Source organism: Nymphaea colorata, chromosome 1, assembly GCF_008831285.2.
Source record: "Nymphaea colorata isolate Beijing-Zhang1983 chromosome 1, ASM883128v2, whole genome shotgun sequence".
In the NCBI taxonomy this organism is placed as follows: domain Eukaryota; kingdom Viridiplantae; phylum Streptophyta; class Magnoliopsida; order Nymphaeales; family Nymphaeaceae; genus Nymphaea; species Nymphaea colorata.
Window position 1 is genome coordinate 38,941,837 of NC_045138.2, and position 22,817 is coordinate 38,964,653.

Here is a 22,817-nt window from a genome sequence, read left to right on the forward strand (position 1 = left end):
ATTTAAAAAAATATTTTAACAACCAATTTTAATGGGTTGGATTGGGTGACTATATATATATAAAGGGTAGCAGGCAAAAGAGAGAGATTCAATATAACTGCCGAGAAAACATCCTTCCTGAAATTTACAAATTCTTTTGTTGAGCCGCAGGATCGGGCACTTGAGCTATTTTTTTATAAAATATATGTTTCCTTAAGCCCGGAATACATTGGCGAAAACTGTCAGGCCAAGTTCTTCAAAAAAAAAAAAAAAATGTTCGCATCATAAATCAGCAATCTAAGTTTTCATTCGCTCGCCACCAATAGCAAGAAAGAAAATGTATTAATCGCCGTAAAGTTCGATTGTGAAAGACAGGAGCGGGAGAAAGAGAGAGGCAGTCGTGTTTTCTCGATAAATTTATATGTTCTGACAGGGAAGCAAATGATTGAGTTGCCATGGAAGTTGTTCTAGAGAGACTCCAGCGGTCAAAATTCTCAACTTCAACTCAAAAAGAAATATATAATGCATCGTTTAGAGGAAGAACCAGATCAGAGACATTGATAAGAAATTAGGTGAATCATCTCTGATGGTTCAGATGATCAGGCCACTCGATCACCGATGACTTACAGACCACCCACTAATATTAATAACTAGACCTTAGTTTATTCTCGCACCCTCCCACAAAAAAATAATCTTTATAAGTTTTGTTTGTATGTAAGAAGACCAAAGGACTTGTCAACATCAATTCGCGGCACATGTTCGCTTGAACGATTTTTGACATATCAAAGCTTGTTTGGAAGGAAATTCAGAGGTAAGCTCTGAACCTTAGCTTTAGGTGCAATGGCAAACTAGGATCACCCAGTACACCCTATCATTCTGGCTTGGCATTATTTCTTATGGTAGCTAAGGTCCACCTATTATTAGGCACTGGGAACGGCAAATTTTTTGCGCATTCAGCCCAACCCAACAATATATGCAGCATAAAAAAATCTTTTACTATATTTTTAGTATAAATATGTGTTTATATATAATATTTATGTATTTTAAATATTTTTTTATTATGATCCCGGCCACGAAAGGGACTAAGTCCATCAACCTGAGTGCAAATCCTAATAAACAAAAAAAAAATCATACTCTTATAATTCATAACTATCCACATGAATCCATCCATGTTTCTAAACCAATTTAAAATTCTATGGAGCACTGCAATCCACTAAATTTTGGAGCAAAATTGATCGATTTGCCGTGCACTAAAGAGAAAGAAGGAAGGAGAAAAGACTTTTTAACCAATTTAGGAGTAGAGCCCATAGAAATCAAATAAAAGTTGTAAGGTATCTCACTTTTTTATATTGGACCAATTATGCTAATTTTTTTATTTTCTAAAAAAAAAAGTAAATAAAAGCAAGTAATTTAACTTAAAAAGTGTATCAAAAGGTTTAAAGGTATTTGAAAGTGATCCGGACCTAACTATTTTTGCTGCCTGATAGGTTTTGTGCAATATAATCATTTAATCCTGAACTGGACGAGACGTGAAGTGGGTAGCGACCGTGACGGCTTTCGTCACCACTCGAATCAGATAACGCTGTTCCTTTCATTTAATTAAATAAGATTCGTCTTATATGTGTCTGAAGGTTTTGAATTCTCTACTTACTTTTACATCAGTGCTTGAACCCAGATTTGGACGTGTAAAGGTGAAGCTGAGACCGATTAAACCGCCCGGTGTTTGCAGATTTCGCCGGCGTCCTGCCCTTCGAGTCGCTCGGAAGAAGACGAACAGTACTTCTCAATAGACTAATTACGACAGTAAACAAAGCAAGAGAGAGAAATAACCACTCCCCATTACAGAGAAGGTCTGATGATCAACATCCTGTCGCTGTTGGAGGTGGCCCTTGGGCCCTCACCGGGTGGCGAGTTCTCTCTTCCTTTGTATTGTTCCCTTCCTTCTTTTACTCGACGGGAAATGACCGGAGTTAACTTTTTTTTTTTTTCCGGCTTCTTCTGTCTTTTCAGGATCCATTTGTTCTTTTATTTTATATATGTTTGTACATATATGTCCAGCAGGCGAGGCTGAAGAGGAAGATACTTCGATAGCGCACCCGTTCAGTAATATCGGTCATCCTGCATTCGAATCTCGGCAGAGATGCGATAAGAAATAACGTGCAGATTTTCAAGTGCTGAATATTATTACGAAAGTTTTTATAAAAAGTAGTTCAAGTTTTGATAGAACAACAGAAACATGGGAAAGTTTTGATTTCTTTCATTTGTTCCTTGCTTTGCTTTTATAAATGTATCTTCTATATGGCAAGATCAGTTATGCTGGCGTCCCTCTTGGACATTGTTTTAAGCAAATTAGATTTCAAAGTTAGATTCAAGGCCATTAATTTGAAAGAATCTTGAAATCACAATTTTCCAATATAAGATTAGTCTTCTTTTAAAACATTACAGCAGTTTATGAGATTTGGCATAAAGTTATTAATGGGGAGATAAATTTTCTTCAGGTCATTAAAGTTTGCTTTATTTTCTGAAGAAAAATTGTTGAAACAGCCCAAGAATTGTTGGATGAAAGAGTCCAAAAACATTAAACGCTGGGGAAAAAGCATCACGTTTGAAAACACCTTTTTAAATATTACAATCCACATGATTTTGAATTAAAGAATCCATATATTTGTGGCTGTGACGGCTTCGACTTAGAAAGAAGTTGCCTTTTTTCTGTTTTTTCTCCTGATGCATATCGGTTTTTTTGTTTTTTCAATATAAATCCATAAATAGTTGGCTTAACGGGTTGGGATGTGACTTGCCAGGAAGCGATCCAACTTTGATTCTCAAGAGCATTATTCTTTTGCATAATCCAAAGGTTGTTATAGATGCTTTGAGGAGTATAATAATGTAGCTGGTCTGGTGAAAGTTCAGTCATCAGTTTGATTTTATAGGTGTTACTGATGTTACTCTCAATTTGAAGGAAGTAACCAGGGTGAAGCGAGGAATTTTTCATGAAGAGGACTAAATTAAAGTTTTTAAATTTTGATAAGAGCCGAAATATCATTTTTCATAATTTTTATATAGGACAAGTAAAATTTTCTAAAATTTACAAGTAATTTAAAAAAAAATTGTGGGGGGGCCTAGGGCCACTGTGGTCCGCCCCTTGGCTCCACCCCTAACGATAAGTTTACCGAAGTCTTGAAGTAGTCTTGTATCCTAGGGATAGGAGTAAACTTTATTGCTTCTTCTAAGAGATTTCAGATCGAGTTTCCATTTCAAGCCTGAGTTTGGTGCAAAACAATTCATTCTTTTACATAATATAATACAAAGCATCTTGCCTTAATTCTGTACAGTTTATACACAATTTCTCGGAATCTTTTCCCCATAAGAACTGAAGATTTCAAAGTATTGAAGTATCTTTTGCCTGTGTTTTTCTGGAAATGATTTTGCTTTTCAAGATTTGGCGTTAATGGAGGTGAAGGAGACGTGCGGATTTTTCCATGGTTGGTGTACTGCAGTCCTTGGCCATAAGCTTCCACGGGCTACGTTTTGGTGTTGGAGCATATGAGGAACGGATTAGATATATATAAAGTTTGATCATGCAATAGAATTCAGATCTTCGTTACCAAATTCAGATCTAAGGTCAATATCCGACCAGAATCCAATATTATCTAAAGCCCACCACATACAAATAGTGAATTCCACGCTAATCAGATCTGAAGAATTCGAGTCTCATTATGAATCTGATCACCTAAAATTTGATCAGATCCAATTTTAGTGAAGACTGGACGTAAACGGCATCATGCATATCCTAAGAGAAATCCTGTCCATACGATGAACGACCACAATGATATGCGAATATATACGATTTCGGATGTAAGTTTTCGCAGACAAGTTGATGATTTTTGTAACTGGTCGAGTTGTATACTAGGTGTTCAATGAATTAGTTACAAAGGAAGCACAGCGGGATCGTGACATCGAAAGCAAACCTTGTATCTAAAGGGAGACAAAGAAAGCTTCGACTCCCATAAATACAACTCTTATTCATCCGGTTATAATTCAAATGGAATTGATAGCAAACCTATGTGATTTAATGGCTCATATATATATATATATGAAAGAGAGAGAAGGGGAAGTGAGAGAAGATAATGAGTGAAGGGCTAAATTTATCGTATATTTTTAAATATGGCTTGAAAGGAGTGATTGGTAGGGAGGAGGCTGTCACAGTCTTGCATTGATGAACTCATGCGGATACGTAGCCGTCCAAGGAGATAGAAAGAGACAGAGAAGCTGAAAGGGAGCAATTACTCAGTGTGGAAAGCAAAGCAGGCCAACTACAATGTCATTGTCATGCCTTATCCCCCATTTACCTTCGCCCAGCCACTTGCGGGGTCCCCTTCTCTCCATCCCTCTTCATTTATTGAACTACTAAAAAAACAGGAAAATGAAGAAAAATAATAATAATAATCGTTATTATACTATAGCCATCTATCTAGTCTATGTGGGTTGAAGTCTTTATCAGAATCTACTTTTTTTTTTTTTTTTCATTATTAGTTCATTCAATGTAAAACCAGTTGAGGCCTTCCGCCCATTGGTTGGGGAGCAAGGAATAGGACCCAAACACAACTTACCACTACAAAATCTTTGGAGGTGTTTGGATGTCACTTCAAAACCAGCCTCAAAACCAAATTTTTGAAAGCGTTTGGATTACAAGAAAATGTTGTCTTGTGAAAACTGGGTTCTTCCAAAACTGAGTTTTTACATGAGAAGCATACTTTACTGTCTCAATAGACGGAGAAAGCAGATAAGAAAAACATTGTGTTCTTGAAGTAACATGATCTAAAAATGTTATGCTTTTGTTCAGGTTCCAGCAACTTGGTATACTTTATGAACATAATATATTTGCAAAAACACAATGTAATTCTTATCAAAAGCTTTTTTAAGATAATTTGCTTACAGGAACACAATGTTTTTGTTGCTCAGATTTTCTTAGTTGAAAATATAAGAGCTCAATACCCAAAACGTGCCTTGGCCTAATTTTCCTCCCATTAAAAAAAAAAATTATGCCTTGCGTTTTTGTTGTTCATAATTTTTGAGGTGGTGCGTGGAAGGAGGATAAATTTGCCTGGCTGAAGAGGAGACACGTTCCCTTCTCAATATACGAAGGCAACACGTTCCTTTCGTACCAAAAATTGGCCTAAGTGCCAAATGATTTACAACCGGTCAAGCAGCCAGCCCGTCCCCATTTACCTAATGCTGACAAAAGCTGCTGTTCTAAAGGCACAGTTACCGAGCATCAATGCATCAACTCTGGTCGCCTCATCTAGTCTTGCAAGATATTTCTAAATTGCATGTATGTGCAAATGAATAACAGCAGTAACCTGTGTTTGGTGGTAGATTTATAAAATAAGTGTCTCATGAATCTATCCCAATTTTGAGATAAATTCGTACTTAACAAACGGCCCCTTGTGTTTTAGAATTTTAATAACTCTTTTATGTGAACATCCAATCGCTACCCAAACTTAACATGCAGACATACAGTTCCTCCCGCAGTCGACAATGCCTATGGTTTTATAATGTAATGCCAATCTCCAATCCAAATTATATTGTCAGTTTCAGCAGTTGATTTCACCTAACACAGATTTGAGATCAGCTTTACTTCTTAAGGCTACCCAAGATATCTAAGGGGGCATTTGATTACCTCAGATTTGAAATCCTCAAGATTTGAGAACCGTGGATTTAAGATCACATACTTAGATATAAGGATTTCAATTGTAGATTTTATGCCGTACTTAAGATCCTTAATTTGATGAATCATAATTTTTACTGTATATCTTTTGTCACATTAACAAAAACATGTTACATCAAATCCGCATCATGGATTTGTGCTGAAAACCCCAAGTATATTAAGTAAAGAATGGGATTTCGAATCCAAAGTAATCAAACGTCCATTAATACTGAGAGCGTGCTTATTGGTATGAACTGGTACAAATATGTCCAATCCTATAGTGCGAGTTAAGCCTAGACCAAGCTCTCTGGGTTTGGAAGATCCTGACCGGATTATTAGTTCGGCAGGAATGGGTCCGGATACTGGGTCCCATTTGACTGGACCTGGTTTGATATCCACCACTAAACGCAAGCAGACAACAGAATGAAGCTGACATCTCATGTGCCTGTCAGCGTCAGCTCTGAAGATGTAACAGATTTATTATAAAATATTCAGAAAAACCCGATCCACGAATATAAATATCCTTTTAACCTTTGTGGAGATTTTTTTTTTTCACTTTTTAGTTTGGACATTTTGTATATTAAGATTCATGGTTGTGACGCTTTGATTTCAATCCATAATTTATGACAACTTGTTGATTTTGCAGTAAAATGGGTACCAACCAAAGTTTAAAGTTGTATCTTGAACCTACATTCCGGTAGGGTCCATACAACTTGAACATGTAATTTTGACCTAGATTAGTTGTGTTTCTTGGTTATTAACTGCTCCTCTTTGCCAAAGAGCGGAGTCTAACTGATTGGTTTAGTGTCGGTGATTAGGGGTGAACACCAGCGGTGTCGAGCTTGAGTTTAGTCAGGTTGAACTCGGCTCCACTAATGAAACCTCGAGCTCGACTCGGCTTGAGCTCGAGAATAGCTCGACGGAAACAGCTCGAGCTCGACTCGGTAGTTACATGTTGATCTCGAACTCTTTGCAATTAAGCAGAGGCGGAGTTAGAATTTTTTTTAGGGTCGGGCCAAGATGTTTTGCGGGCAGGGCCAGGGTCGGGCCAATAGGAGCGACGATGAGCGACCGGTCGGGCCAAACTAAAAAATTTTGATTTTTTCAATGTAAAAAAAAATTCTGGGCTCACCCGAGCCATGGCCCGAGCAGCCCCCCCTCCCTCCGCCCCTGCAATTAAGGCTCGACAAACTCGTTTGAATAGAATTGATATTCATCAGGTCGAGTTCAACTCGTTTAAGGCTCGACAAAATCGTTTGAATATAATTGATATTCATCGTTACATGTTGAACTCGAGCTGACTTGATTAAAGCTCGACAAACTTGTAAACTCGTTTAAATATATCGACTTGATTAAAGCTCGACAAACTCGATTAAGGCTCGAGCTCGACACGGCAGTTACGTGTTGAGCTCGAACTCAATTCGATTATTTGAATGAGTCGACTCATGAACTCGAGCTCGACTTGTAAAGCAAATGACTCGGCTCGAACTCGTTCACAAGCCGAGCTTAACCGGTGATACTCTTGATTTGATCTGATTCTCGCACATGCTAAGCACATAGGCTAATTGAAGTGGAGCGTCGTTCCAAGTTGACGGTACCTCGTCTTTTCCAAGCCTTGACATGGGCCCTAGGGGATTTTGGCCTTCTTCTGGGCAGTGGGGTTTCCTCCTTACCCGAATTATTAACTGCCTTTCTTGTTCAAGAATATCAGTCATTTTCTGAACATTTAAAAGAGTAATGATCGAATCTTTCAAAACTTGGAAGCCTTTTTGGAACAGAGAGTGAGAACAACGTCTTATTCTACTGTTCCTGAAACAGGGCAAGTTTGTTCTTGAGGTGGCCATTGTCCTAGGAATGTACAGCGAGTCAGCTGGACTCGAACTTGCTTGTATAAGTTCGACTCGAGCTCGACTTGTTTAAACTCAACTCAGCTTGTTTGATTTTCATTTCTCCTACTATGTCTTTTGACTCTCTATTTCTTTTTGTTTTTAGTTTCTTTCTCTCTCTCTCTCTCATTCTACTTCTTCTTCCTCCTCCCACCTCCTCTTTCTATCCGGCCGCAACTGCGAGTCGCAAACCAGGTAATATTTTTCTGTTTTAATGCTAGGTTGTATGAATCGGTGTACAGTTGATTTTTGATGTAAGCAATAAAAATTAGGTTGTTACGCTTCGCACACTGTTTTATAGTGAACAATCTATGTTTTAAAGAAGAACAGTGAAATAATATTGCAGCTGCTTTTTTTTTTTTCCCATGGCTTGAAGAAGATGAAGATCATTATTCGCTAACCAACTTAAACAAAGTTAAACGAGCAGAGCTCGAGCTCAAGCTGAGCAATATGTGAGTCTAGCCGAGTTTGAGCTGGCTCAACTCTGGCTGGACTCGCTCGTTGAGCATTCTCAATGGTACCTGAAACCCATGTGACTTGATATCTATGGATTTCAAGAAGCAACATTTACAAATATATGGTGTAACCATTGCATCTTTCTACCAAAAGATTTCATATTTCATTAGAAAGACAGCTTGTGTTTTGAAATTTACAAACTGACCACTTGTATTTAAAAGTGTGATTTTGTGAAATTTTGTGGAGTAATAGTAGTCATCATCCTGCATCAACACCTACTATTACTTCAATTTTTTATGCTTCTAACATTACATGAAACATATGATTAGCAAGTGGTAAAAAGTGAACGCGAATGTTTTAAAGTTCAAAACCATATGTCATATTTAAACTCTTTCAATCTATTATGCTGCTGCTTGTGGTTTCTACTAATCACGTTGGACAAAAATAAACGTCGAAAAAATTACTTGTAAAAAGATGCCTTTGTAATTTCTGGCCCCTAACATGCTGTCTAGTGTGAAGAACGTAACATATAACCTACTTCGTCAAATTTAGATATCCGATGATATCCAATTGAGTTTCAGATATATATAAAAATATCCAATCATATTCAAATTCGGGTTCAGATCGGATTTAGTTTTAAACAAATATCCTATATCCAATGCCTTTACAATTGAACATCAGCCAATTCGATTCAAAATTTGGATTTGGATTCAGATGTGAATGTAAAAATCAAATTGGGATTGTGAAATCAGATTTCAAATTCCAATACGACTTATTTTTTTCATGTGAATATTCCAAAAAAACGATTGGAATTCGATCCATTGACATTTTACATTTGAAGTAGGTTATATATTATATATGTGTAATCAATACATCTTTACATCAGTTGAACTGGGTTGGACTTCCATTTACCTTAAAGGGCAGAAATAGCCATCATTAATAAAATCAATATTTAGCTGTCATAAGTTTTTTTTTTTCCTTTAAAAAAAAATCTAACGAAATAAAACTAGATTCACAGTGTCTAGAATTATAAAAATTCTAGAAAACATACTTAAAAAGTATTAGACCTTATGAACCGACAAAGTTAAGATGGATTGAACTTTTGTAAAAATCGTACCATACCTCAAAAAGTCATAATTTATGTTTAATTCTATATTGGCAGTGTTATTATGATTGAACTAGTGAAAAGCAACAGATGTAATATTAAAAGTTTGAATAGCCTGAAATCTAAACAAAGTTGAGCAACAAAATTGAACCACATAATCCCGAAACTTCCAACTAAGTCTATGTCAATTTATTACTATCTGAACTTTTCTCTCTGTCCTTGTGGCGATTAATTCCGAAGGGGAAAAAATGATTTCTTCTAATTTTACCTCCCAAGATCATTTTTATGGCACACAATTTCTTAATTGAATGTTAATTTTTTTTATAATATACTCAACTTTTTTTTGAAGTAGTTGGACTATTTATCTGATCCAAGTCGGGTCTACACGAACTCTAAAAAAGATTAAAAAAAAAACATGGGAGAAAGAAGTGAACACAAAATGAACGTAATGTCAGGAAAAGGAAAACACCATTTTTCTGACTTGCCCGTTGAGAACAGGACAACCCATTTAAAATTTTGAAAATTTGCAGAGCGGCGGCCCAAGAAAGACCAACAGTATTCCGCTCTAACGGCTATGTCACTCGGACACTCCCCTCTTATCGTTCTTCCATCAGTCATCGGTTCCCTCTGTCTCTCTCTTTTCTCTGTCTCTCCCTGAAGATGATGTCTGAAATGGAGAAGGCAACAGCAACAGTAACACCACCACGCAAGTCATCCTCGGCTCTGAGAAGCAAGGAACTCTTCAACCTCCAACCGCCACCGTCCCTTATCCTCGATGGCACTCCCACCCCTCACCCTACTCCAAAAGTTTCTCCTTCCCTTCCGGACGCCACCGACACGCTTCCTCAGAGCCGCCACCACCACCATCAACAACAAGAACAACTGCCGGCGCCACCTGCCATTCTTTCTCCTTCCTCCTCCGCCAGAAGAAGCAGGAGAGGACAGCTGGCCAGACCCAGGCACAGGGCCGAGAGGCTCTCGTCGTCCTCCTCCTCCTCCCTCCTTCCCCTGCCATCCAGACTCTGCATCGATGACCCCCTTATGGATTCACCTACCCTGAGGCCGAAAAAATGGAAGAACGGCTGCAGTCCCGGCGGCCGTGCTTCTCCAGTTGCCCAAAGAAGCAGCAGGCGTGTGTCGAGGAGAGCGGCTATGGCGCCAATGGTAATTGAGAAAGAAGAAAAGGAATTCGGTGATGTGAGTGCTCAAGAAGATCACCCACCTACCAAGAAGGGAACGCCACGCAGGCTCGGCGAGAAAGGTTTGCGAGAAATCTTGTGGAACCTCCAGAGTTTTTATTATTATTATTTTTTTCGTCCTTGAATCAACGCCAATGCTTTCGATATTGGTGCAGAAGGGTATAAAAAGGAGCTTGATGGTCGTGACATTAATCGAGTGGGACAATGGCTCTACGAACTGATCATGTGGAAGGATGTCGCCAGATCCAGTCTCTGGTTCGGTTTGGGGTCGGTCTGTTTCTTGGCTTCTGCCTTTGCACAGGGCATCAGCTTCAGGTTTCAATCTTCGTCTCATGGTGGAACTCCTTTCCTTAGTTATTGAGCTAGGAACTAACTTCAGTGTTCTCTTTTCTGCATCATCACAGTTTTGTATCAGTTACTTCACAGCTGGCCCTTCTCTTCTTGGCCGTCGTGTTCCTCTACAATTCATTTGCGAGAAAGTAATGGCATTTTTTCTTCCTTTCTTTTCTCTCTTTACCTTTCTTTGCGCTGTTGTTGCATTCCTTTGCTCATTTATGACTCGTAGAGCTTTTTTATATGCAGGGAGAAGGATGGTGATTATGATGCAAGCGAATCAAGAAACAAGCTGGTGGTGAGGCAAGAGGATATAGCTTATGCAGTCCAAATGCTCGTTTCAGTGCTGAACATGATCATTTCAAAGATCAGAGAGCTTTTCTCAGGGGATCCATCGATGACTCTCAAGGTATCTTAGCCATGAACATCAAATTACATCTTATTGCAGCTGGAAGAATTACAAAAGTCGGATAAAAATCTTGAAATCAGCAAAAACAGAATCATGTTCCTATTTCATATATGGCGATGGTTCCATAATGGGTGCTCACCTGGTGAACTACAGTGAAGAAGATGACAGTGATAAAGCATTCACCTTATTACGATCCCTACCTTTTTTTTCTCAGGTTGCTCCAATCCTATTCATTGCGTCTGAATACGGCCACGTATTGTCCTTGTGGAGACTCTTTGCAGCAGGTAGCTGCTGAACTATTTTTCTGAAAACTTATTGCGTCTCCAAGTAATATGTCAATTTAATAATGCATCGATGCAGGATTTTTCTTGAGCTTTACTATTCCTAAAATGTACTCATGCTATGCGGAGCAATTACACGGACAAGGTTAGCTGCTATATATATAGTCACAAATTGATAAAAAACACTATGCTGCATGATTGGGGAGTGGACCTAATTTATAGCTACTTTCTCTGCGGATCAGTGGGCCACTTCAGATCATGGATGTTGGAAGCATGGACAGGTTGCGGCCATAAAAGAATTCTTGCGACTTCCGCAACCACAATCTTTTGGAATGTCTCAAGCACGAGGACACGTTTTTTTGCTGGTAATTGGTTAATCTCCTGGTGCTAAAAATGACGTAGATTCAATTATAGATGAAAAAACAATAGAAGCTGGTGGCAAGCCAAATTTTTCTTCCTCTGTAATGGAACATGGTAAAACTCATTGATTTCTTGTTGGTACTAAGGAAATACTTCTTTTTCTTATCTGCAGCGTTTATGTTTGTGGTATTGCTACGGTTTTACCGGCAATGCTCCCAGTCACAAGGTGAAGCTGGAAACGGGGATGCGGTTGTAGTAGAGGTCGTAGAGGAAGAAACACTGGACAAAAATGAGTGATCGACTTGATGACTTGCCTTTGTATTATGTCCATGGAGAATGCACGAATGTCTGTTTCTGCAATATGTGGCAGAAGGGAAGGATAGATATTGTTTTTAGCTTTCTTTCATAGTAATCAAGTGGAAACTCTTGAAGAGAGGCATAGTGCGTCAAGGACTAGAGAGACTGTAGATAGAAGTCAGTAATCAACTTGCTTTTGCACTTTATCCATTGCTCTTTCCTCTGAGAAACTCTATCAACAGATGGATTTTCTTTTCCAGTGCCTCTTTTCAATGATCAAACAGCAAATATGAATTGTATTGGTTCAAACCATTTCAGATTAAATTCTCCTCAGACAATACGTACTAGAAAAATTTCTTCAACCAATCCAGATGTATCTATGAATTGCTTATGTATATCTATGAATTGCTTATGTTTGGAATACTTCCCATTTTCTGGAAACGTTCAGAGTCATAGTCTTTGACAGAGGTAAAAAAAATGACCTTCACACATCCAACATTTCTTAACTTTCTAAACCAGTATTACAATATGAATTTTCTTCTAATATTTACAGAAAGATTTGATTGCGTTCCTGACCTAAGAGCAGAGTTTAATGTCCATTGGCCTATACGTAATCGTTCAACACAGTTTATCATAGCCCAACTTCAAAGCCAAAGTGAAAGGAGTACATGGCCTGTGTAGACTTTCTACATCCTTGCTTGCTGAGCTTCCCATTTAGATCCTACACAGGATTTGCTTCAGCACAGATCATCAGATCAGGCCAGCTCTAAGGCTATCAACCCCTCCTGGTGACAAAGTTTGGATCTGCTTCTTAGAATCGACGGTTAAATAGTGTTCCATTTTTTACAAACCAACTTACATCAGAATATTTTTCAGATTTTTAAGTTCTCACTTGACAGTGACACCATCACACTCCATGCCCATTGATAAATCTTTTCTTTTTGCAAGTTCGTGCTTGGAAGGAGAAAATGCGGTTAAAGTCTGACAAAGGATATCTATACTGATAATTACATATCACTCCTTTAGAAGAGAAGATTATTATTACAGTTTTCTTGGCTTTTATTTCTCACTAAGGTAGGAGGCAGCAGCTGGACTCCCACGAACACACGTATTCCCCATTTTTCCAGGGCTAAACTCAACGAGCCGTTTTACTTCTCTACCAAACCCATGCAGGAGCAACCAATTTCCCTCAATTTTTCTTGTGCCGGTGACAGAAAGATCTCAGTCTTGCAAGACCATCTTGCAGAAGTGGAGGATCTACAGCAAAGGTGATCCGAAGCCATCCCTTCATGCCCAGTGCACTACCTGCAAAACTTGCCTTTGTAACGAGGAAGACCATGTAACAATTACAGAACTAATTATCAACTTTAACTATTACCTGGCAAGACAATTATAGATTCTTCTTTGGCCAATTTGCAGCAGAAATCCATATCATCCTTTATGTTCTTCAAACGAGAAGCATCTAGTCTCACCTGCCACAGAGAAAACGCTCTTCCTAATATGATATTGATTTACAATAAATAATAAATAAAGTTAAAGGAACTCTGCTTTACCATAACAAACATTGATGCTTCAGGCCTGTGTGGACAAGAAATGCAGTCAATTTGCAAGAGACTGTTGTAGCATATATCTGCTGTTAATTTCAACGTCTGGACCGTTTTGTTAAAGAAATCCTTGGTTGTTTCTCCAAGAATCTTTGGAATCGCTGCCTGGTAAATTGGATACTCGTCAGTCATTAGGAACTGTGAAAACTTAACCTCTAAAAGTGATACAGCCTGAGGAGATCATTTCATGTACCGGAAGGGGAACATGTCAGTGAGCCCCAAGAGCTGTGGAGCCCCAGCAATGGGGAGCTCCCGTATATTCATGTCATTTCAGTACAAATGTGGCATAAAAGAAAAAACTAGCTCTCCATCTCAGTTAAGAAATTTGTGTTAACACCTTATCATTTTGGTCAACAAGAAATGGCGTCTGAATGTGTAGAATTCATTATGGTCAAGAATTCTTATCTATCCTGGAATTGAATGGCAACAGCCGTTAAATTTACCAAAAATACCAGTACGGAACAACATACAGATGTGCCAGTTCCTTTTCCCTCTAATGACTAAGTGAAATTGTATCTCCCCCCATTTTAATTAGTTCTTTCTAGCATTTTATGTGACCCTGTGGCAGACTTGTCTCTAATCACAAGAAATGTAAGGCCTACATATGTTCCTGCTCTCTTCCTACCATCAGATCAGCAGTACATAGAAGCACTGCAAGCACATACACAGAGGGAAGAAAAAAGACAAAATCACATGTCTATATACATATACAGAAGTCATGGAATTCCAAATGAAACTAGCATTTTTTTGAGTTTACAACATCTGAACCTCACCAGTGTTCAAGTGGTGGTTTCCAAATTTAAACTAAACGCTGAGGATGAAGTCCATGGAGTGTACAAAATTAACCATGATACCCTCATATTTTATGAATGTTGAGAAGTGTCTTGCTGGTAATTTTACCATCTTTAACCATTACATTTATTTTGGAACCCTTTTCCTTGGACAGTGGTCTAGTGCTCTACAAAAATAGTCACTTTGCATGTTTATGAATCTGAATAATTAAGTAATTTTGCCAAAAACTACCCCACAAAAGAGGTAAAGGACCCAAACAAGAACAAATGCATATAGCAGATAATAACACATGCCAAAGATAAACCAGGACATGTGAACCGGAAGGAAATATCAGCAGGCAAACGAGGTACTTAACTATGATACATCTAAAATCAGCTTCTAGCAGAATGACACATTGAAAAGAACGAATTCAACAAGAATTGTGGAGGCGAACATGCACACAAGAAAAGAGGATAAGCATGAGTTACAAAACCTGAATTATAGTTGGTGGATCAGATGACACATTCAGGTAACTCCTTACACCATCAACAATCTGAAAGTAATGGAACATCCACAGTTAGTAGAAGGGAAAAATATCCTTGAAGATATTGGCACGTTATGCATTAATCAGAAAAATATCCTTGAAGACTTTGTTACTAAGGTCTACCTCTTGCACACCAACTAAGACTTTTGATTGCTTGGTCAATAAACACACTGAAAAGTGAGAGTCAAATGGACAAACAAATACTAACCTCAAAGAAAAGTTTATATACCACGGAAAGGTTCTTACTCTTTATCAAAGAAAATTACAGATCTGCAGTAAATAGTACAAAGGTGAAAGTTTTTCCACATATCGTAAATGTGGACCTTTGCTTCTTTTTTTTTGGGGTCAAAGAATCACATGTTTGGTCTATCATGTAGTACCAAACCCAGGCAAAAATCTTGACAGCTTAATGCGCAAGAAATATCAAGACATTTTGACATAACTTAAAGATGGAGAATGATTTTACATAAACCTTTGAGAGTTAAAGCCCAACAAAAGAAGCCTAGAGTAGCAAGGGCCCGTTCATGGGTTCAAAAGTTCAAACATCATGATAGTTTCTAGAAACGGTTCTAAATTTTTGTCTTCGGTTAAGAAAAGGAAAAGTGACATTGTCCACAGAGAAGTTAGAACCCATTTTCTTGTGAGATACTGCAGGCCATTTCCTTTGATGACAGTCAATGTTGATCTTTCAAAAGCAGGTTCGTAGAGTAGTAGCTTTTTATTGGAAGTCGATTTGAAAGATCTACCTGTTAATGGACTCTGGTTTCGCAATGAATAAAGAAATAAGCAAAATACGTTAACGCCAACCTTGTTTTGCTTCAGAATGCCGTTGGGATCGCATGCCGCAAGCCATCCGAGTCTCCATCCAGGCACCACCCATCTCTTCGATATTGAACCCAATGTAATTACCGGAACTATAGAACTAAATGCTCCCATTGGAACGAAAGGCCTGCTTCCAAAGTTCAGATGAGCATACACTTCATCGGCGATCACAACAATGCCCAGCTTCCTCGCCACACCGGCAACCTAAAACCATGCACAATGGCACCAGGACCCGAAAATGTTATCACAAGAAAACAGAGGTTTTCTCAAAGGGGTTGAATGAATTTACAGACCTTCTCCAAGTGCTCCCTAGAGAAGACATTGCCGCAAGGATTCACCGGATTAATGATAACCATGGCGACGGTGTTCTCGTCTGCGAGCGACTCGACGGCTTCGAGATCGATCTCCCAATGTTGGTCCGGAAGCAGGTCGAAGTGACGGCCTTCAAGGCCGCACAAGGTGGTTCTCGCTTCGTAGAGCGGGAAACCCGGCCTGGGGAGCAAGATGTTGGCACCTGGGCGGGAGAGGACGTGGAGGACGACCTCGATGGCCTGAGCGCATCCCACAGTGAGGAAGACATCGTCATGGGAAAGCTTGTAGGGGAGGTCTTTAGACAAGTACTCAGAAACTGCCCTGTAGATAGATAGAAGCAAGTTGAGAACAAAGAAGAAGAAGAAGAAGAAGTAAACGAGAAAAATAGAATTACACCGCACAGTAGGAAGACTGCAGAAATGGGAAAAGAGGAATTTTTCTAGACAAACAATAAAACCATCAAAAAGAAGGAATTGTCTGCTAAGAGACGAGCTTTTGGCGTCCAAACGGGAGAGCATTTAGAACAGGCATCAACATGAAAAGAGACAAGCAGTGGAAGACAACGAGGCGCAGACTTATGGCCACGTTGAGGGGCTCAGAGAAGACAACCAACGTCCATGGCGACGAGACTCGGGCCCATATCCTTCCTACTCGCTTTCTTTTCTCAAAAGGAGAAAGGGGAAAAAAATAACAAGAAGAATCTTGGCCACGTCTCCGTGACCACCATTCTCAAGTTTTACGAATAAACGAAGTTCGAGGAGACGGAGAAGCTTATGGGCAACTGTGAACGAGCGCTGAGGCTCGTCCTCGCTCAACCCCGTGAGGCCACAACCCGACCTTCTAGCGCAGAGAGTAAGCCTCTGCTCGGGGAGTAAGAATTGAACTTCGTCGACCGCGTCTTCCGCGACGGTCGCCGTCTTGAATGACTCGAACGCCGAGGGATCGCCGTGGAGCAGGGGGGATCACGGGCCGTTCATCGGTCTTCTTCAGGTTAGAGAGTAAGACTTCAAGCACTGCTTTGATGCCCTTCTGGTTCGCCAACGAGAGATTCTCGTTGGGCTTGAACCTTCATAGCTTATCCTCCATTTCCTCCTCCCCGTTCAACACCTCCCCAGAACAAGTTTTGGCATTCTTCACCTTCTTCCTCTCCTCTATGACTTCTCTTTGTTCTTAGTTGCTCAATAGAGTAAAGGTTAGAGAGAAAGAAAGAGGAAAAGAGCGAGAGAGAGTGAGGAGGTAGTTGTGAGAGACAGAGGTTGGTCGTAAGGTAACTGTACAAGAGGTACGATGAACTTTTGAAATGCTTCACAAAAATTTTAACTGCACAACTGAGGCCCATATTTCGAAATACACTCTCAAATAAGTTTGTTCTATGCGTAGGTAGATTTTCATCGACGGGTCGACGCTCTATACTTTCTCAAATGTCATAAACTGCAAATGATTTAATGCAGCATAAAAAAACAACTGCAACTGAGAATGTATTTCCAGGTTTTCGAATATGATAACTCCACTCATGTCGGAGCGGTTTAGAATAAAAACACATAATTGAGTTCGCCATCAGTCTCAGTCAAGTGGCCGGCAGCCGGCCGGCGAGTGGGTTTGTTGAACACTACAAAATTTGCTATACTAGAATTTTTCCCGTTTGAGGAGGCAAAGGAATCTGGATGTCACGTATAACGTGATAACTGCAGTCATGCAAGACAAATTTGGGTCTACTTTTCAAAAAGGCACATGTTCTAGCCATCTTTGGATCATGGGCAGCTGGAAAATCGACTCCAAAAGTGTTATTTTGGAAACTTTACGTGGAAACAAAGGTAACAATGGGAAAACTTTAGTGCCCATTTGGCGAAAGCCTAGTGATTCACTTAAAGGCTTCGGTCAGTTGTTACGGATAGCACAACTTCTGGACGTCATAAAATAAGATCAAAGGACATCGCATTCAAATCGCATTGATGCACTCGCAAGAAATGGGTAAAGTCTTCCATAGACTCTGGAATTTCGAGTTCCCCCGCTGAACGACAGTAAATGCTTAGTCGGTGATGGTCGTAGTTTTCTGACTCAAGAAATTATGGTAGTCTGGTTATACTTTCAGAGAGAGGAGAAGAAGAAGAAGAAGAATGTAAACGGAAGTGTAGACCGAGTACAGTACAGACCTTCTAGCGGCAGGGAGGCCGATGCTGGGCGGGTACCTGTTGAACTTCCCGGACCTTATGGACTCGACGACGGCATCTTCAGCCGTGGACGTCGTCCTGAACGACTCGAACGCGGAAGGGTCGCCGTGGCCGAGCTGGATGACGACCCTCCCGTCCTCCCCGTTGAGGTTAGAACCCACTATATCCAGCACGCCTCTGATGCTCTGCTGGTTCACCGCCGCGAGCCTCTCGTTGGGCTTGAACCGCCATCGCCTCCCCTCCGCTTCTCCCTTCCCGTTCGCCACTACAAGCCCGCCGCCACCATTCTCCATCTTTCCTCCTTCCGCCTCTCCTCTTTCCGCTTCCGCTTGATTTTAACCACTTGCCCGGATTTTCAGAAGCCAAAATCGCGGGTGAACGACAACCCCAAAAACCAAGGACCTTGGTTCGTGGGCAGCACGCGCTCCTGATAGCAGCCACACAGAGGACAAGTTTCAGTCTCACAAAGGAACGCAAGTGGCGATCCTCTGCCTCTCTCTGTCATTATATAGCATCGAGGGGAAGATGAAACGGGAAGAGGAAGGAAGGGAAGAAGGACAGTGCGGTTGGATTCTTGGAGGCGTTACGTGAACGGCCACCAACCAAAGGGGACGCTCTCTATCCATCGCTCTGGCGCGGACGTGTCACGGACTCTCGGGCCACTTGATTCACGTCGCCTTTCACCTCTGACGTACGCTATTCTTGCGACCACGTGGTGGCGCACACAACTCCACATCCTAGATGGACGCCTTTCTTTCGGTCCACAGCTCGAGAGGACCGGGAAGGAAGAAAAAACAAGAAACAGAGCCGCCTTCTGTTGCACCCCTAAGCAGCAGCGCATAACAACTCTACATGTTATTCCACCTTTCATTATCAGCGTACCATGAACAATCTCAAGTCGTTTACGGTGATCAATCACCGTGGGCTTTAATAGTGAGGATTGACGCTATGAGAAATTACATTTCATTGAATCTGAATTCAAATTTCAGGCTTGACTGCTTGTCTAGTCAAATTCTAGCTTCAAATTTGAATTTGATTCAATGTCTATTCATTTTGAAAGCCAGTCCTCAACATATTATAATGCGCTTCTGATTGATTGTTATATGTTCATATGTGAAAATAAAAGGTCTAACTCAGATTGTAAATTTAAAAATCAAATTCTAGCATGGTAGAAGCTTTTCTTTGTTGCGGAAAAGATTCCAAATGGAAATTGGTCACCTAATACATCTCATTTAAATACGACATATTGACATGTGTAAGAAAGGACAATACTAGCTGCCAAATGTGCTACCATACATGGTCTCGCTCGATGGCTGAGTCTTTATTAAGGTGCAGGCCTGGCAGAGACGTTGCAGCCCTTCATTGTCTTCCTACACTGAGCAATCTCATGTCGTTTATAGTGATAAGTATGGGCCTCAAAACTTGAGGGCTGGTGAACATTTGGACCACACGTTTACAAAAAGCTGGTTATAAAAAAAAAAAAATGCTTCAAGTAAAATAAAATTGGATCGAATTTAGATCTAAGAAACAGGGATTCGGATTCAGTTTTAAGTAAATACCTGATCAGATTTTGGTTGAAATTTAAATAGGAATAAATTTCAAATAAGTATCCTATATCAAATATCTTGTTCTTTTGGTAGTTGGTTCTTGACCTGTCATAATCTATTCTAGATTTGGCTGTATATTTAAAAACGGATTGTAAATTTGAAAATAAGACTCCGATGTCATAGAGTTCCAATTCAGTTGTATGTAAATATAATAACAATCGTGTGATAAGTAATAGGTCAGATTCCAATTACAACCATTGACATTCTTAAGAACCCGTTTGATAGCTGGATTTTTATTCACATGGATAAAAAGTCATGGACCGTGAACAAAAACTTTTGTCTGGTGTGTGATGGGTAGAGACAAAATCTCATAAGAATTCGTCCACTGCATGATGGACAAGAACAAAATTCTTGTACATTTTTTTTGCTTGCTGTCGAGCTGCAGAGAGAGTAGCGAAAGGGGACAAAGCAGATTGAGAGAGAATGATGATAATGAGAGAGAAAGAGTAAGGGAGGTTGTTTTATATATATATATATAAAGCACTAAGTATATAGTTAATAAATTTTCAATTGGCTTAAAGAGAATTAATATAAAAAATTCAAATTTAATGAGCACTTATACATAAAATAAATAAATTTATTAATATATAAATAAAACAAACTTTGTGGGCCGGCATGAACAATTAAACGTGGTTCCGCTATTGGTCCAGCGGTATGAGATGTCTTTTCTAGGCCTAAGTTGAGGTAAGACGCAGTTTAAGACCTAGCCTTCATTCAATTACTGGACGCAGTTTCAGACCTAGCCTTCATTCAATTACTAGCCGGTCAGCACCTTTGGGCCTCCGGCCACCTGATGATGAAAGAACTTACTGATTTGACTCTTTTCTTCAAACAATTGAGTAAAAAAACTTGAAGTCAGCAATATACCAATAAAATAGATCAGAAAGAGAGACGTTCAAAACAAGTTTTAAATAGGACCTATGTTTAAAACTTCTAAAGGTATTTTGATAAGAAGAACATTGTATCCTTTAAATACATGTTCTTAAAATATAGAATCAGTGAAGGGCATGTTTTTGTTGTAGGAAACTAATATGATGTACTGGTGTAGTTTTATATATGTAAATCTTAAATTCAATAGCTAAACAACGTAATTGTACAATGTTACAAGAACTTTTGTTCATGAAAAAATGTTCTTCTTCTTGAACAAAAACTCTTTTGAGTAATTCTCTCATTGTCAATGGAGAAGTAATAGGATTGAAAAGAGTTCTAAGTAGACATTTAGTCAACAATTTAGGTATTTTGAGATTTTTCATGTCGAAATATATGTAAGAAAAATGATCTTTAAAATGGCAGTGAGGGAAAAAGAAAAATAATTCAACCTTTAAAGCTTTTGTTCTTTCTCCTAAATCATTTCACCGGCAGTACCTAAGGTCCAGTTTGATGTCAACGTGAAATTTGGAACGTTAAAGTTACCATGTAAAAAAATCAATGGTAAAAAGTTGGAAGTTTTTTGCAGGATAAAATTATCGCCGTACAAAAACATGAAGTTTCCGTTGCTGCAGAGTAAATTTCTTGTGCATCAAACGGGACCTAAAAGAGACATATTTATCAAACTTTTTCAATTTTTTCAAATGTGAGAGGGCCTCCTCCCAATGTTAAGCTGTAAGAGCAGACATCATCTCTGGACACCCCGGATTGGAGCATGTTGTCACGCCAGCTCCTTCTCGACAAAAGGCCGGGGAGAGCTAGAAAATTCTAGTTAAGGGACACTAGATATTGCATAAATAATTGCACATACAGAACCCATGCCATGCCAGACTCTGCCACGGGGAGAGGAGGAAAAGAGAGCATTCGAACCAAAAGACAAAAAAAATTGCAGGGCCACATTCACCAATGCGTTGAATCATGTAGACATACATTTTTTCTTGATTGATTAGTGCGATTAATAACTTCATCTATGTAAAATATTAGACTTTAATGTCATTAAGAGGACATTAGTCCTATTAATTTTTTTTTTTTTAAAATCAACGACATAGTTGTAGAGAAGATCGACACGTGCTTACAGCTAATATACTAATAGCGACAAATCGTGTTCCTGCAACTTTTATTAGTTTGCAGAAAATAACAGTATAACATTGCGTTGTCTACCGACAGCATAATTTTGATTCCTCCACCGACATTTTTCCCCTTCTTTTTCAATTTCATTTTTTGGTGAGATGTGAAGACCTAATGCCTGATAGAGAATTGAAACTTCCATGAACAACTTACTTACCTTCTTAGAGTATAGAGTATGCTTTGGGTGACTCAAGGTGATAACAATTCAACTTACATTTTTGAATCTCATTTTAATGTTTTGAATATACCTCGTTGCTCTTTAAACCTTTGCAAAGGTCCCTTTTAATCAGCACATTCAACAATTTCAAACGTTAGTTCATTAAAACAGAGGAAATTGTGCCTAAAGTTTTGGTATATTACTGTCTCAAACCTTTTTTTATGCAGAGTTATCGTTCAATCAGATTTATTGCTACGTGGGCGGTAGAATTATCAATTATGTTATGGTTTCCTCCATGAAATATAATGGCACACGGATACAGTTATTGGCTTCATAAGAGCTAGAGAGAAAAGAAAATTTGTTTTACAACCCTTTTAACTAACTTTTGATGAACAGATGAGCGAAGAGGATTGGCAGAAATATTTCATTTTAAAGAGAGCTGAAGCTTTCAGCATTCCCTTTATTCCCCATAGTATCAACTACCATGTTTGCTTAGGCGCCTAGAGGTGAACTGGGTTTTTCACAAATCTTATTTTGACAAGGCAACCAAAATATATTTGATACTTTTACATTCCTCCGCTAAGGCTTTCATGAGTTCGAATTTTTATTATATCCCGAAATGATGCTTTAATGTTCAGATCCAGATATTGATACCAATCCAACTTATTTTCTTTAGTCATCCGTGAACTGGACTCGGAATTGAGCAAGTAAATCCGATCCTTTGACAGTCTCGCCGATATCCGTTTCGGGTGGAACGGAGAT

General features: G+C 39.2%; 2 protein-coding genes across 2 annotated transcripts; one reads left to right on the forward strand and one right to left on the reverse strand.

The window, feature by feature from the left end:
- The first annotated feature begins 9,707 nt into the window (after positions 1-9,707).
- On the forward strand, positions 9,708-12,378 carry LOC116265668 (reticulon-like protein B17). The gene is made up of 8 exons (XM_031646455.2): positions 9,708-10,394; positions 10,488-10,647; positions 10,737-10,811; positions 10,915-11,074; positions 11,289-11,358; positions 11,435-11,500; positions 11,598-11,720; positions 11,888-12,378. Exons 1-8 carry the CDS (start codon positions 9,794-9,796, stop codon positions 12,010-12,012), a joined length of 1,380 nt encoding a protein of 459 aa, XP_031502315.1. The 5' UTR covers positions 9,708-9,793; the 3' UTR covers positions 12,013-12,378.
- Positions 12,379-12,935: 557 nt separating this feature from the next.
- LOC116245653 (nicotianamine aminotransferase 1-like) lies at positions 12,936-18,824 on the reverse strand. Its single transcript, XM_031617144.2, has 7 exons — positions 18,219-18,824; positions 16,047-16,386; positions 15,739-15,957; positions 14,881-14,940; positions 13,566-13,721; positions 13,391-13,484; positions 12,936-13,317 (listed from the first exon to the last, which is right to left on the reverse strand). Exons 1-7 carry the CDS (start codon positions 18,527-18,529, stop codon positions 13,202-13,204), a joined length of 1,296 nt encoding a protein of 431 aa, XP_031473004.1. The 5' UTR covers positions 18,530-18,824; the 3' UTR covers positions 12,936-13,201.
- Between the last annotated feature and the right edge of the window lie 3,993 nt (positions 18,825-22,817).